Consider the following 16,581-nt stretch of genomic DNA (forward strand, 5'->3'; position numbering starts at 1 on the left):
ACCCCTCCCTGCTCCATAATGGAGAGAGAGAGCCCACGCAATAAATATGTGCCCTGGCATAGTATGAGAATGGGAAACAAATCTGGTTTTCTGACAGTTTTAGTTCCAATTTTCCTCTCTTGTGGGCATTTGGCTGCATCAAGGATGAATCTAGTGTTTAAAGGAAATATTTTTGGTATGCCATTGCCGCTGTAACATCTGCTAGTTTCCTTATATGTCCGTAAGAAACACTCTGTACTTTGTGCATTATTTAAAGGGAATTTGCAAGCATAATCATGACTCTAGGTAACTTAGGATATAACTCCCATGTAAGATGTGATTCCACTGTCTGTTATGCTCTTCATTGTTTATTATTAAAGTTTTTGTCTTTTAATAATGGATGGAATACACTTTTCTCCTTGACTTTTATGGTAATTAGATTGGTGTTTTATTTTTTTTAACTAGAAATAAAGCTGTTCAACTTGAAAATGAGCTGGAGAATTTTGCTAAGCAGTTTCTACCTTCAAGCAATGAAGAATCCTAACAATAGAGATTACTTTGGTGACCATGATGGGAGGAAATGAAACTTGTAAGATTGGGACAGTTGTTATTTTTATGAAATGACTTTAAATATGAATTGTACTAACTGTACCTAAATAGCAAAGCCCTGTGTAGATTCTGGTAATGATCTATCTCAGGGTATGTGTATTTTTGAAGAGTGTTATGTCCTTAGTTTTAATTTTGGGTAAAGAAAGGGCTAAAATCATGAATTAGTTACAAGCAACAGTACCAACTTATGTGACCCCTGAGGGGTGGGGCTGTGAGCTCTTAATTTGTTTTTGATTCTGAAAAACTCTGCTTCCTGGCATCCAGGAGTTAGAGATTGAGCCTTTCATCTTCTTTCTCAAAACTAGTTTTTGATGCTTTCTTTCATGGGAATAGTCACTTTTTAATTTTATTTAATAAATTGCATTGCTAGAACCACCAAGGAGTGTGGAATGTCCTTGAGTGTATTATTTATGCAAGTTACAGTCACTTTGCCATCATGGCAGCTATGTGAACCACTAATAAATGTGCTGTTTTTACTTTTTATTCCCATTAAAACTGACGTGAAACAGGATAAAAAGCTTGTTATGGTCACTTATAAGTATCTGAGTCTAAGTAATTTCCTTAAATGTTTCTAAAGAAACATTTTCAGCTTTGCTCCAATTATGATTACAATAAGGAAAGCTTTCCTAGCGCAATTTTAGGAGTAAAGTTTGAAGAGATAAAAATAGCCAAAGATAGGAGAGGTCTGAATTTTGAATGATAACAGTGATGTTTTAAAAAAGCTGTTCTTCAGGAGGCATTTGTCTAGGATATTGCTGGATTCTACCCCATTGGAGGCTTTTAATTTTATTTGTATGAATTTTCCAGGGTTTCATCAAAAATTATTACTGTATTTTTTACCTTAATGAAAGATTTTGGGTTCAAATATCTTTCTATATTAAAAGCTGATTGAGTCTGTACACATGTAAATTATGCCTAGTAGAGGTTCTGTTGACTTTCTTCCCCACTGTGGAAGAGGCCAGTTTTGCCTCCATTTGCACATTCATTTCAGTATTTCTGATCAATAAATGTAACGTTTACAAAATTCTCCCTTGAGCTGGTAGAAATGCCTCACCAGTTTCCTCTTTAATGAATCAACTAAAATCTCTGAAGTTAAAAAAAATTGATTGAAACTCAGATGGAATGGAAATGTACAAAAATGACACCATTCTAGGAATTTGCTAGACAAAATATAGGACTACCAGATCAATATCTCCTAGACACTTGTTAGAAATGCACAATCCCAGGGAACACAGTACATTTGGCCACGTGTAGTTTATGCTTCCTTTTCATGGGAGGGATAAAATTTAAGGCTTTTTTTCTTTGAATACACAATCCTTCCTTTTCTATGCCTTTTAAGGCTTCTAGATGCTACTCAGCCTTTTTACAGCAGGTGCAACTCTATTTTTCAAGATATCTTAGGAGATAACACTAGGCCATTGAAGCCTTTCAAAAATATATTTTTATGCAAATTAACACTAGAATGCAGTATACTAATGCAAATTAATTTTGGTGTTTAGCTTTTATTGCTGATTTATAACCCAAGAAATGGTACAGGTCACAGAAAGTGGGATTAGGTAACAACTACAACATGGAAAAACAATGTCTAAGATCACGCACTGCTAATTTAGTTTACAAAGCTCAAGGCCGTAACCTTTATATGAAAGTACTTAAACTTGAAAACTCATAATGGTTTGGTATCACCTCATTAGTATAATACAGTGGTTCTCAAAGTTTGGTCGTGGATCATCAACATTACTTCTTTTTCTTTTTCTGAGACAGGGTCTCAGTCTGTCACCCAGGATGGAGTGCAGTGGCGTGATCATGTCTCACTGCAGCCTCAACCTCTCGGGTTCAGGTGATCCTCCCACGTCACCTTCTGGGTGGCTGGGACTGCAGGCACACGCCACCATGCCTGGCTAGTTTTTGTAGAGACGAGGTTTCCCCATGTAGTGCAGACTGGTCTTGAACTCACAGGCTCAAGTGATCCTTTTACCTCTGCCTCCCAAAGTGTTGGGATTACAGGCGTGAGCCACCACGCACAGCTATAATCACCTTCAAACTTACAAGAAGTGTGGATTCTTGGGTCTGAACCCAGACCTATGGAGTCAAACAGTAGGTTTGGGGTCCAGCAATCTATGGTTTAACAAGCCATCCAGGTGTTTCTGATGCACAGTAAAGTTGGGGGCCACTGGTGTAGTAGCTTTGGTATGGCAACTTTTCCATCACTTGTTTTATGTAGTTCTATCTGATCAATTGTGAAAACATAATGAATGTTGGAAATGGAACAGTAAAATAATGAAAGCCAACTCTTATGCCTGGAAATATGTGCACCTATGACCAAGTCCATGAATTATACAGAAATTATGTGATTATGAGTGATGTACTTCAATGTTATTGCACATACACTTGTTTACTTTGTATGTTTGCAGGATTAAACTTTGTATAATCTTTAAAAAAAATTTTTTTTCACTATACAAGGTTGCAAGATGAAAATAAAACCTGTTTGCCTGATAGTTGACAAATGTAGCATTTATACTAGTAGTAAGTGAGGTTTAATCTTTCATTCTTAATTACTTTTGTGGTAGATATGTAAGTTATCTTGAGGAGACCTCTTTTGACTGCATTACTGTTTAGTTCTTCTGGTCAAATTAACACTAGAATGCAGTATACTAATGCAAATTAATTTTGGTGTTTAGCTTTTATTGCTGATTTATAACCCAAGAAATGGTACAGGCCACAGAAAGTGGGATTAGGTAACAACTACAACATGGAAAAACAATGTCTAAGATCACGCACTGCTAATTTAGTTTACAAAGCTCAAGGCCGTAACCTTTATATGAAAGTACTTAAACTTGAAAACTCATAATGGTTTGGTATCACCTCATTAGTATAATACAGTAAAAGAGTAAGTCAAAATTACATACACCACTCATTAGTATGTGTCATACAATACTGAGAGGTGGCAACATGCTAGCAGCCGTCGCTCTCGGCGCCTCCTCGGCCTCAGAGTCCACTCTGACGGCACTTGAGGAGTCCTTCAGCCTGCCACTGCACTGTGGGAGCCCCTCTCTGGGCTGGCCAAGGCTGGAACCGGCTCCTTCTGCTTGCGGGGAGGTGTGGAGGGAGAGGCGTGGGCAGGAACCGGGGCTACGTGCAGCAGTCGCGGGCCAGCGCATTCTGGGTGGGCATGGGCTCGGGGGGCCCCGCACTCGGAGTGAGTGGCCAGCACTGCTGGCCCCGGGCAGTGAGGGGCTTAGCACCCAGGCCAGCAGCTGCAGAGGGTGCACTGGGTCCCCCAGCAGTGCTGGCCCGCCAGTGCTACACTCCAATTCTCACTGGGCCTCAGCTGCCTCCCCATGGGGCAGGGCTTGGGACCTGCAGCCCGCCATGCCCGAACCTCCCCCATCCGCCTTGGGCTCCTGCACGGCCGGAGCCTCCCTGATGAGCGCTGCCCAGTGCTGTGGCACCCAGTCCCATCGACCGCCCAAGGGCTGAGGAGTGTGGGCGCATGGAGCGGGACTGGCGGGCAGCTCCACCTGCAGCCCCAGTGCAGGATCCACTAGGTGAAGCCACCTGGGCTCCTGAGTCTAGTGGGGACTTGGAGAAACTTTGTGTCTAGCTAAGGGATTGTAAATACACCAATCGGCACCCTGTGTCTAGCTCAAGGTTTGTAAATACACCAATCAGTATTCTGTATCTAGCTAACCTAGTGGGGATGTGGAGAACTTTTCTCTCTAGCACTCTGTGTCTAGCTAAAGGATTGTAAATGCACCAATCAGTACTCTGTGTCTAGCTCAGGGATTGTAAACACACCAATCAGCACTCTGTCAAAATGGACCAATCAGCTCTCTGTAAAATGGACCAGTCAGCAGGATGTGGGTGGGGTCAGATAAGGGAATAAAAGCAGGCTGCCTGAGCCAGCAGTGGCAACCCGCTGGGGTCCCTTTCCACACTGTGGGGGCTTTGTTTTCTCGCAAAACCGCGAAGGTCTTTGGCTTCACTTCTGAAGTCAGCGAGACCACCAACCCACCAGAAGGAAGAAACTGCGGACACATCTGAACATCTGAAGGAACAAACTCCAGACACACCATCTTTAAGAACTGTAACACTCACTGTGAGCGTCCGGGGCTTTATGCTTGAAGTCAGCGAGACCAAGAACCCACCAATTCTGGACACAATACCATTGAAGGAGCACATTTCAAGTTTTCTGCCTTAGACATAACAATTTACAGGTACTTAGTATGCTTCACTGGACAATAGAACTAATATTCAGAGTGTCAAAGGGCAATTAATTCTTGCCCTCTGCTTCAACCTATAGTGCTGTGTACCCCTGCATGGACTCATAAGGGAAAGAAACATTTTATTATAGAATAATATTAATCAAGGACAGAAATAACCAGGAGAGCATAGTAAACCTTCATGACCCCATTGTGCAGCTTCAGGAATTTCCAACCCATGGCTAAAGTTGTTTTATCTCCCACATTTTGAAGTAAATTTAAGATAATCTGTAAATAATTATATAACATCTTCAATTTCCACATTCATCCTCCACCAAGGGTGTGGTGGTGAAAGAAAGTAGTAAAGATAATTTATCAACACCATAAGCAGAATTGCTTATTTAAAAATTATAGAGGCCAGGCTTGTTGGCTCAAGCCTGCAATCCCAGCAGTCTGAGAGATCAAGGTGGGACGGTCCCTTAAAGTCAGGAGTTCAAGACATGCCTGGGCAACAAAGCAAGACCCCTGTTTCAATAAAAACTTTATAAAAAATTGGCTGGGCATGGTAGTTCATGCCTGTAATCCCAGCACTTTAAGAGGCTGGGGCAGGCAGATCTCTTGAGCCCAGGAGTTCAAGACCACCCTGGGCAACACAGACCCTGTCTCCATAAAAAATATAAAAATTAATTGGGCATAGTGGCATGTACCCATAGTCCGATCCTACTCAGGAAGCTGAGGTAGGATGATCCTTTGAGCACGGGAGGCTGAGGTTGCAGTAAACCATGATCACACCACTGCACTCCAGCCTGGGCAACAGTAACACTCAAAAAAAAAAAAAAAAAAAAAAAGGTGCGGCATAAAAAAAAAGATACAATGAAATCTGGTTAAAAGCACTTTATTGATTACAGGATCAATTCACGTCATTTCATAAAGCCACTGTACAAATAGAGGAATGAATCACTGTGTAAAAGATCTAAGAACAGTTAAATCATGATACAAGTCCATAGTTTATATGGTTTAGAGCTTTAAGAGCCTTAATCTAACATGTTTACCCTTCCCATAATTAGACTACTACTGACATTCATGTTCAATTGACCACAAGTGTGTACAAATCATTCTAGGTAAAGACAAACATTTTCAGAATGCTTTAACAGGAAAATAATTTTAATCAACTTTAAAAACACACTTACATGTGAATGCCTTTGGATAGGAAAATAGAAATGCAAGTGTTCAGATGCTTCTTTGAAAAGAAAACAATAGGATAAAGCACCATTGTGTAAAAGACAAAAGGCTTGAGATATCTACCAAGTATATCACTGAAGTTCTATTAATTAAGAAATACTGTACGATGTAAGATTTTGTTGAATACATTTAACACCAGTTGGAACATAGCTTTTTTCCCCCCCCCGTAATGCTGCTTTATCACAACTATATTTTACAAAATCAGTAACTGGATTTAAAGAAGACATAGGAGATTTTATCGACATGCAAACATTTGCTAAATACAAGGTGTACCATCAATGTGTGATTAATAAGTTACTTTTTAAAAATAAAGTGCTAGCTTAGATATTCTATAAACCATTTCACTGAGTACCTATTATGTAACCAGTATTTTAAAATATACACTGAATCTGAGGCAACCCAAAATGAACAATGGAAAGAAAACTAGTAAATCTGAAATGTACTTCACATTCTACTTAATCTAATTTAAAATATAAATTCATTGTGCAACCCATAAGATAGTCCAACCTGTGGATATTTTTAAAAATTCTAACAGAAGAAATCATTTAAAATTTTGCTTTTTCACAATGGCAGAAAGGAAAGAATCTGAACATAATATTTAATTAAAAAAAAAAATTCAGCCTGACTCAGACCCTGAAGATTTTAGAAAGAACATCTTCACTATTAAAATGATGACAGGCCCAAATGGGGGATTGTTTAACCAGTTTTCCTAAGTTAAACCAAGAATAAGCCACAAGTATTCATTGTGTTACAACTTAGATCTGAGACATTTACATCAAAGCATATTTCCCTGAACATGTTCACATTGAAAATGCTTAAGGTCTTAAATTATTATTAAATCCAAAATACCAAGAGTATTGGAGGAGCTCAGTTATACAATACTGGCACAGCATTTTTAGGCAATAATAAAAGTTTCACTTTGTCACCTTAAGTCAAGATCCATTTATTAATAGGTTAAGTTTGAAATTCTGTAACATATTCTAGAAGCACCTACATCCATTATTTCCAGGAGACTAGTTTACTATTATCATGCAATCTCTGAGGTCATATGAGTCTAAAATGAAGGGAATTGCTGAACAGGCCCTTTTGCTGATGAGATATGAAGCCCAAATCTTTGCCTCTGAAGATGCAATTCAATGTGGTATGTGTAATCACAAGTAAAAACTTGAGCTAGGGAGGAATCCTGGATATTCAGTCTAAATCTCAAACAGTATAGCTGCCAAAAATGAGGCCTGTCCATTAAAGTGGAGGAGACATCCTTGCTGATAGCAAAAACTGCTTTTTATTTTATTTATTTATTTTTTTTGAGACGGAGTCTTGCTCTGTCGCCCAGGCTGGAGTGCAGTGACGTGATCTCAGCTCACTGCAACCTCCGCCTCCCGGGTTCAAGCAATTCTCTGCCTCAGCCTCATGAGTAGCTGAGATGACAGGCACCTGCCACCACACCTGGCTCATTTTTGTATTTTTAGTAGAGACGGGGCTTCACCATCTTGCCCAGGCTGGTCTTGAACCCCTGACCTCGTGATCCACCTGCCTCAGTCTCCCAAAGTTCTGGGATTACAGGCATGAGCCACTGTGCCTGGCCAAGAACTGCTCTTAAGCAGGTTTTTGGGATGATATGCTAACCACCACAGGGTGATCACATATTTAGAAAAGAATATGTATCTCTAAAACATTCTTGCCAGATCTCAAAAAATTACTCTTCTTGACATGCTACAGAGTCGACAAATTAACCTTCTGAGGCACATTATGTTTAAATGTTTCCTGGAAAGTAAAGAAGGAAACCTGGCTGGGCACGGTGACTCACGTCTGTAATCCTAGCACTTTGGGAGGCTGAGGCCAGTGGATCACTTGAGGCCAGGAGTAGGAGATCAGACTGGCCAAGATGGCGAAACCCCGTCTCTACTAAAAATACAAAAATTAGCCAGGCATGGTGGCATATGCCTATAGTCCCAGCTACTTGGGAGGCTGGGGCACAAGAATCACTTGAACCCGGGAGGCAGAGGTTGAGGTTGCAATGAGCCAAGATCGTGCCTCTGCACATGCCAGCCTGGGTGACAGAGATTCTGTCTTAAAAAAAAAAAAAAAAAGGAACATTAACTGCAATATTCTGGATGATGCATATTTTTTAAAACTAAATCCAGCCAGATTTTTCAGCCTTAAAAAGTAAGATCAAAAATATTCAACATCTCTACAAATTATATACTCATTGAATTCAGGAACAGTAACAGAATTAAACAAATAATCAGCTCAACTTAAACTGCAAGTAAACAAATATACTTAGCAACTGGAGCCTCTAATATTAGAAAGCAAAGGTGTAACCAGGAAGGTAACTGTGGTAGTGAAGCTACTCTGTGGCCATTTGTTATGTGTATAATTAACCACAAGTGTTAAATAGTTTTTAGTCGCCGAATAAATGTTTAATTATGGGAATTGCTTCAAACTCCTCTTCATAAACTTTAAGAACATTAAAATAAATGTCATTTTGAAATATGTTAAGGCCATATAATTCCTGTGGTCTGTATGCCTCTGACTACTATAACTTTTAAGTAGAGGAGATTCTCTCTCATACATTTAAGGTTATTTTTATGCATAATACAATTGCTTTCTTGAACAGGACTTCAGAATAAATTTCTGACTAACCTACATGGCGAACTTTCCCCAACCCTCTTTTTCCGGAAATGAATACATTCCTTTATTCTTTTCTTAAAGAGCTGTTCTTTATGAAGTGATATAAACAGCCTACAAATAAACATTCATAGCATTAATAGCAAAAGTTCATATAATTTTTTAAAATTTTTATTTTATTTTTAAAATTTGAGACAGAGTCTCACTCTGTCGTCTAGGCTGGAGTACCGTGGCACAATCTCGGCTCACTGCAACCTCTGCCTCCTGAGTTCAGGCGATTCTCCTGCCTCAGCCTCCCAAGTAGGTGGGATTACAGGAATGTGCCACCACACCCAGCTAATTTTTGTATTTTTAGAAGAGATGGGGTTTCACCATGTTGGCTAGGCTGGTCGTGAACTCCTGACCTCAAGTGATCCGCCCACCTTGGCCTCCCAAAGTGCTGGGATTACAGGTGTGAGCCACTGCACCCAGCCAAAAATTTAATAGAAATCTTAACCAAAATATAAATATACATTCATAACTGCCATCTACGATATTCTGTTTTGGTCCTATATCTTAATTTGCCTTTATCCATTTTATTATTCTTCTAATTGTCAACTAATTTTAATAAACAAAACTGATACTGATGTCTTTACAGTTGATGCATATATTAGCACATTCACAATATAAACAAAAATTCAGAGGTAAAATTTGGGAGTATTTAGGTTAAGGTTACACATGTTCAAAAGTTAACACAGACCTATCTGAAAAGTAACTAAGTTACAAAACAATGCACGTCTATATATCAGAATAATCCAAGACTTAACCATCACACAAGACTAACAATCTTCTATTATAAATCATTCCGACTTATTTGTAAAAGAAAATCCAACAGGAAAAGTATCTTTAACTTGGTGGTGGGGGACATTCTAGTAATAGACACATTATTATACCACAGAAGAACTATTTATCTCTAACTCCTTTAAGAACTGCTTTAGGAATTTTTATTTTGGCTTTAAGTGGAATCACTTAGATCTAGATATCCTTTGAAGCAAAACCACTTAGAAACCAGTATTTTGTGCTAAGGAAGGGAATATTACAAAATATTGCAAAACAGAACAAAAAGCTTAAGGGTTTCATTTTAAGAAATGTAAAGGCACAGATATTTCACATCGATTCAGATTTTATAGTATGCAAACGTGAAATAAACCACCATATTACAACAAATATGTCTTAGTGATTGGTTAGATTTCACACTTCTCTCCAAATGTAACACTGTCACACTGCATTTCCTCTCTAAATGTATACTGATAGCACTGGGAAAGATGTTCAGATGCAGGGACAATCCCAATGTTTACCAAACTTCTGAAAGATGAATATACACTACAAACTTAGTTCCAAATATGCAATGAATAGGAAAGTTCAGCCATTTAGGGGGGTACTAAATCATAACCAGATCATAACCAGGCTTTTAAAATGTGAAGAACCATTTATATGCTATTATCTACTTTTTATTAATAAATTCTAAAGAAGTTTCTTATGTATGTCCAAAATATCAGTGAAATCTCTAATCTCTGGCCTTCAGATTATCTGTCCCCTCAAAGGACTGAAAGCGAGCACTTAGATTAATAGTATATGGCAAATGATGCATGAGAAACGAAGGGCTCCCCTTAGAGGTGCCCCTCCTGTCAATGCTCTTAAACATGAAGCCATCAGGATCTCTTAGATTCAAAGAGATACCAGAATTCAAGGGGACTTTCTTCAGACATAAATATACACACATACAGTATCATTTCTGTCTATTTCTGTACCTGGTTCTTCCATTACAAAACTAAAAAACGTGACATTTCTTGTGTATACAAAGTTAAAAATGTACTTCTTAAAAAATGCAAACACAATGGCGACCTGCTATAATGTGTACATTATGTTCTACACAAAGAAAATAGACTCTTGAGTACACACAACAATTCATTAAGGTTAAATTAACCCAACTCCTCAAATTAATACACTGGTCCTTTTGATCTCAGAAGGCGCCTTTGCCTTTTTCCCCCATGACTTTTTTTTGGTAGTATACTGAAAGCTTGTTTTTGTATATAATCTCATAGAAAAATCTTCACCTGCAAATATAAGGTAGAATTTTTTCACAGCTATAGGCTGTAGCATTGATTTCTCCAGATATATCAATGGAGAACAAAGAACATGTATGACACTGTTAATTCCAGATTCTAAGGAAACTGTCCCAAGAGCCTGTTGCCACAGCCATGCCATCATCAGTTACACCTAAGCAGCTCACACGGTTGTCATGACCAGCAAGGACACCTGAAAAAAAAATTCAGTAAAAAATTAGCAATTGTAGAGTTTTAGAATTAAACAAGTATATGCAGAGATTTAAAAGGGTACTTAAAAACTATCAGTCCAGTCTGAAAGCTCATCAGTTAAAAAATGATAATACTTTAAAAGAAAACAAATTTCTCTGAGTAAGAAGACAGGTTAGAAGTAAGCTGGATGTATTTATAAATTTGGATTATTTGAATTTTGACATGTGCCTCAATTTGTGGTTTTATTTTTTGAAAAATCATTTTATAATTCAACTTATCTAGGAAAACATATGCAGACAATTATTCCACATCTTTAATAAGTTCATGATATTCCAAATTTTGCTACTGAGCTATGCTATTTTCAACAAAAACAAGATTTTCAATGAAGTTCACTGAAGTAGTCCTTCACCACAGGAACAATAAAAACATAAGAATAAAGCTGCCTTACATCACTGCTTCCAAAAATACCAACATAATTTATTTACTTTCTTATGCTAATCACCAAACTCTGGAATGTTATTGGTCATAACCTTCTGAAACCATGAAACTCATCTAGTTTTCATTTCTTTCACATATTAAACTCACTTGATGTATTTCCAATATTTGGGAGGAAAACAAGAAATACAATAAGATTAATAAGAAAAATCAGAATATATCAAATGCTCAAAAATTTTTTAAAATACACTATGTGTGAATTTACATTATCCCCCTATATTCGTAAGTATATCATTTTTGATCAATCATCTCAGGAAAAGAAGTTCATCTTGTCTAACTCTAAATATTCTCTATAGTATCTCCCGTAATGGCCATGTTTGGCAATGGGAAAATTTACCATTATGAGTTGAAATAACAAAAAAATATGAACATTGTGGGTAAATACTTTAAGTCACATTGGACAGGGAAATGAATTAGCAATTCCCAAGTCAGGATCCAATTTTAAGTTCAAAGTTCCAGTTGAGCCAACTTGAAACCAGCTTGTAAGTAAAGCAAAACTAAAACACAAGCATGTAAGTGTGGACAACAAGCACATTTTTATTTTGTTATGGATACGAATTGTTTCAATCCAGGCAAAACACCAAATATCTTTACAAAGTAATTGGCTTTAAGCAACAGAATACTTCCAGGAATCTACTTGCAAAGTACAAAACTGCAAACCATGCAGCCTCTTAAAAGAGGTTGTAAAAAATTATTCCTGGAAAAAACTTACACTGCCTCTGTTACCTCAAGAACCCCAACAACTGCATAGGGGGGTTAAAAGGGTAAGGACATAAATCCACAAGGACAGTGAAATGAGAGCAGGCAATGGCAACCAACTTTTGTAAGCTGGATGGTGGCAACTGTGTTAATGAACACCAAAATAGTGAGTTCAAAATGAATAATATAGTAAGCCAAGTAACAAAATTACACTGCAGATTCTCCAAAAGCATCCCTACTAGGTGGAAACAGGTATCTCTGGAACAGGTAGGGGCAAAGGCAGAGAAAAATAAGATTGCACTGGAAAGTGTTCATCAATCAGTAAGACCCCCCAGGTGTCCTCTTCCTCCACTCTGCAGAGTCAGGTGACGGATCATCCTGTGCTGTGGCATAAGACTAGAGACTCACTCAGTGGAAAGGGTAAAACAGGGTCTCCTGACTGGAAGAAAACAGACCCAGATGAGATTGGTAAACTGCTGAAATGGGGAATAACGGAAGTTTACTAGCTAAATGCTGTGGCCCCTCAGGTTTTCTCTAGAAATCAGCCCCCAAACTGGCAGCCAGTTTATACACTTCATGGAGGAAAGTGGAAGATGGAAAAAAGGAAGAAAGGCAGAAAGGCAGATAGGCAGACACAGGAGAGCTTCCTCAGTTAATGGCCAGCCAGATCACCCTTCAGGGAGGCCTAGAGTCAGCACGCCAGCCATGTGCTCAGAGCTTCAAATGGTTTTAGTGCCTCACTCTTAAGTATGAATAAGAGCTAACACTTTTAAGGAAATACTCTAAAAATAAGGACAGGAAACCCCAAAAATGAAGAAAAAAAAAACGAAAAAAACTTGGCAACACAAAAGCTATGCTTGAAGAAGAAACTTGAAAAAAATTTTTTTCACTAATAAGCTCAGAGAAACACAAGACTTCATTTATGAATAAAAGTGTAGGGAGACCCCCTGAAACTATTGCTACAGAATAAAAGATGAAATGCTCCTGTGATTATTGTAAATACAAAATTGCACGCAGGATTGTGTAAAGACAATGCCAGGTGGGACTGCCAGAATGAGCCAACAGCACGTGATGTGCTTCCCCCTGCAGAGAGCCTATGAATGGACGTGCAGTCAGGGAGGTTTCACATCACCAAGATTCCTATCCCAGAAAAGCAGATGTTCATAGCTCTGGGAATGGAATGCGACCCTCGTGGAGAGCCTATAAACTGACGCATGGGGAGCACCTGTCCATACAGATAAGATAGGGCTATGAACGCCCTCATCTTGCCATGGTTCTTCTAGGCCTCTTTAGGGTTAAGGCATACTCCCTTCTGGGAATTTCTGGTCTACCCGGTTGTCTAGCTTCACGTCTTCTTTCTATGGATTGTTTATAACCAGCTTTTGCTGTAACTGTTACTGCTGATTAATATCTTGCTAATCATAGGTTATGGAAAGACTTTCTGTTTTAAGGCTTTGTTAGAAATTACTGATGCACACACTATATTGTAAATTATCTCTGTATACTGTACTTCTACATACAGATGTTATGTTAAAGAACTACTTCATCCCCATGTGACCATCTCACCATCATCAAATGACCCTAAATCCCTCACTAACCTACCCCTGCCCTCACTAACCTACCCCTGCCCTCACTAAACTTAATAATAAAATGCTGGTATATCCAGTGCATTGTTGGCACCGCGGGACCGGAAGGCGGTGATCCCCCAGACCCAGCTTTCACTATCTTGTGTGTGCCTATTATTTCTCGACCTGCCGATCCGCCTGGGAACAAAGAGAGAGCCCCGTTACATTGCGGGCTGCCGGCCAGATCCTGCAATATAAAAGAATGGGTGCCACCAAAAAAAAAAAAAAAAAGAAAAAAAGAAAAAAAAGAAAAAAGAAAAACCCAGAACAAACTAGCTCTTAAGTTAAAAAGATGGCAGTGAAAATGAAAACCAAAACTTAACAGAAGGGTTGAAACCCGAGGTGAGGTTTCCTTCCAGAAGATAAAGCAAAAAAAGATGGAAAATAAAAAAAATACAATTAAAAAGTCAGGCCAGGCACAGTGGCTCATGCCTGTAATCCCAGCACTTTGGGAGGCTGAGGCGGGCAGATCACCTGAGGTCAGGAGTTCAAGACCAGCCTGGCCAACATGGTGAAACCCGTCACTACTAAAAATACAAAAACTAGCCAGGCATGGTGGTGCGCGCTTGTAATCCCAGCTAGTCTACTCGGGAGGCTGAAGCAGGAGAATTGCTGGAACCTGGGAGGCAGAGGCTGCAGTGAGCCAAGATCACACCACTGCACTCCAGCCTGGGCAACAGAGCAAGACTCCATTTCAAAAAAAAAAAAAAATTCTTAAAAACAAAAAAAAGAAGTCAAAGGATCAGTCCAGGAAGCCCATTATCAACATAATGGGAGATCTAGAAAAAGGGAATAATGATAATGGAGAAGAAATAAAATTCAACAAGCCCCCACCCCCAAGTGTCCCTATTCTATAAGGCAATCAGTTTCCAGATCAAAAAGGCACACTAAATACCCAGCACAATGAAAATGGATCTGCTCCAAGACATATCAAAAGTGGCAGAAAGTGTGAAGATTCATTAGTGAGAAGCACATCAAAACTAAGACTATAAGCCAAAAAATTAACTCTAGAAATTACAAAAAAAGCCGCATGGCAAAAGAAGTCATAATACGTCTCATGGCTCAGCAACAAATGACTTTTTAAAAAGTCGGAATTATGTAAACAGTGAATGTGGCTCTAAACAAAATCTATCATATGGGAAAAAATTGGTGGGGAAGAATGTGGCTATGGTGGGAGCAGCTTAAAACCAAACCCTTATCATCCATGATAATAGGTCAACAACAGATAACACCTATTTTTTTTTTAAACAAGTAACAGCAATACAGGCATGTTATTTAGAGATATGTAAGTAGGCCAGGTGAGGTAATTCAAGCCTGTAATCCCAGCTACTCCAGAGGTTGAGGCAGGAAGAAACCAGCCTTAGCAGCATAAAGAGATCCTGTCCAAACAAAACAAAACAAAGGTGAAGAGAGAGAGGAGGAGTAGTTAATGACTAAATGTAGTTACTTTGGGGAGCAGAAACTATGGGTTGGGAATGAAGCAATGCCGTGTTTTGGTAACAAGCTATATAGGACAATTGGATTCCTTTAAGTGTAATTTTGATTTTTAAAAAGAGTTAAAAATTACTCTGTGTGACTTGTTATTAATGACAGTCCCCAGTATGACTTAATGTGTATTGTCATCTTGTGGAAGCTGCAGAGGAGGACTCAGGGTGTGGGGCTAAGGGAAGTGACAAGTGTATGTCCTGTCCCATACAAGATCTGCTTCAGAAGGAAGAAAACGAACAGTTACAATGTTTCCTGTCAGGTGATAGAAAAGTGTGATTTCTAAAATACCACACTGAATCACATTCACTATCCATCTTTAACTTTGAAGTCTATGAAACAAGAAAATATTACAGACTTCAGTGTGATTCTTCAGAAAGCAAAAGTATAAATATGGCTTATGGATTATAACCACAAACAAAGGGTAACAATAAAGAACATGATGAGAAGCACTGGGTTACCACTTCCCACAACTCCAAGATGTCCATGGAGGCCTAGAACACAACTGACGGGAACCTCTTCACACTTCCTGAAAATCAGAACCTAATGTGGACTGATTTACTAACCTGCACGATCTCCTTTTAGCGTGTCCCATACGTTACAATTAAAGTCATCGTAACCAGCCAACAAGAGACGCCCACTTTTTGAGAAGGCTACGGAAGTGATTCCACAGATGATATTGTCATGAGAATACAATAATAACTCTTGATCTGCACGAAGGTCAAAGAGCCGGCAAGTGGCATCATCAGAGCCAGTGGCGAAGGCATATCCATTGGGGAAAAACTAGACAGGAGAGTAACAAACATTTATTCTACAGATGTATGCAAAATCATAGGAGGCAGTGTAATAATAGACAAATCTAGACTAATATTCCAACTTGGCTACTTACCAGGTGAGCGATGTTGGGCACTAAAGATTCTTAAATATTTTGAGCCTTAGATTCCATTTCAAAGTGTTGGTTGGGATTGAATTAAATAACATATGCAAAGTATATAGCCTATTGTTCAGAACACAGCAAGTATTCAACAAATACTGGCTCTGGTTCTCCATATGTCATATTGAAACATTTAAGGCAAGTAGTAATATTTATAGAATATATGTGTGTGTGTGTGTGTGGCTACTGCAGAACGAGTGGCAAGGAGATAAAAGGTCCACAATCCTCATAGGGTTATAAGGACCCCTTAGGACAGTTCTTTTTCAGAATTCAGAATTTTTCAGATTTTAGAAAGGTAATATACTGCATATTTGGTAAAACCCAAATATGGTGCAATGTACAATACACTGTCAAGTCAACATTATTAAACAACACTATTCACATCCTCA

General features: G+C 38.7%; 2 protein-coding genes across 3 annotated transcripts in view; one reads left to right on the plus strand and one right to left on the minus strand.

The window, feature by feature from the left end:
- LOC105489971 (mitofusin 1) overlaps positions 1 to 3,081 on the plus strand; it is a 45,158-nt gene extending 42,077 nt beyond the window's left edge. For both annotated transcript variants that reach the window (XM_071091288.1, XM_071091289.1), the window contains exon 18: positions 445 to 3,081. In XM_071091288.1, the coding sequence (XP_070947389.1) occupies positions 445 to 523 (79 nt within the window). In that variant the 3' untranslated portion in view covers positions 524 to 3,081. The remainder of the gene's footprint in view (positions 1 to 444) is intronic.
- A 2,585-nt stretch (positions 3,082 to 5,666) lies between these two features.
- LOC105489969 (G protein subunit beta 4) overlaps positions 5,667 to 16,581 on the minus strand; it is a 59,521-nt gene continuing 48,606 nt past the window's right edge. Inside the window, exons 9-10 of the mRNA XM_011755146.2 lie at positions 15,825 to 16,041; positions 5,667 to 10,955 (exon numbers count right to left, since the gene is read on the minus strand). Coding sequence (XP_011753448.1) covers positions 10,849 to 10,955; positions 15,825 to 16,041 — 324 coding nt within the window. The 3' untranslated portion in view covers positions 5,667 to 10,848. The remainder of the gene's footprint in view (positions 10,956 to 15,824; positions 16,042 to 16,581) is intronic.

Source organism: Macaca nemestrina, chromosome 2 (assembly GCF_043159975.1).
Source record: "Macaca nemestrina isolate mMacNem1 chromosome 2, mMacNem.hap1, whole genome shotgun sequence".
Lineage (NCBI taxonomy): Eukaryota > Metazoa > Chordata > Mammalia > Primates > Cercopithecidae > Macaca > Macaca nemestrina.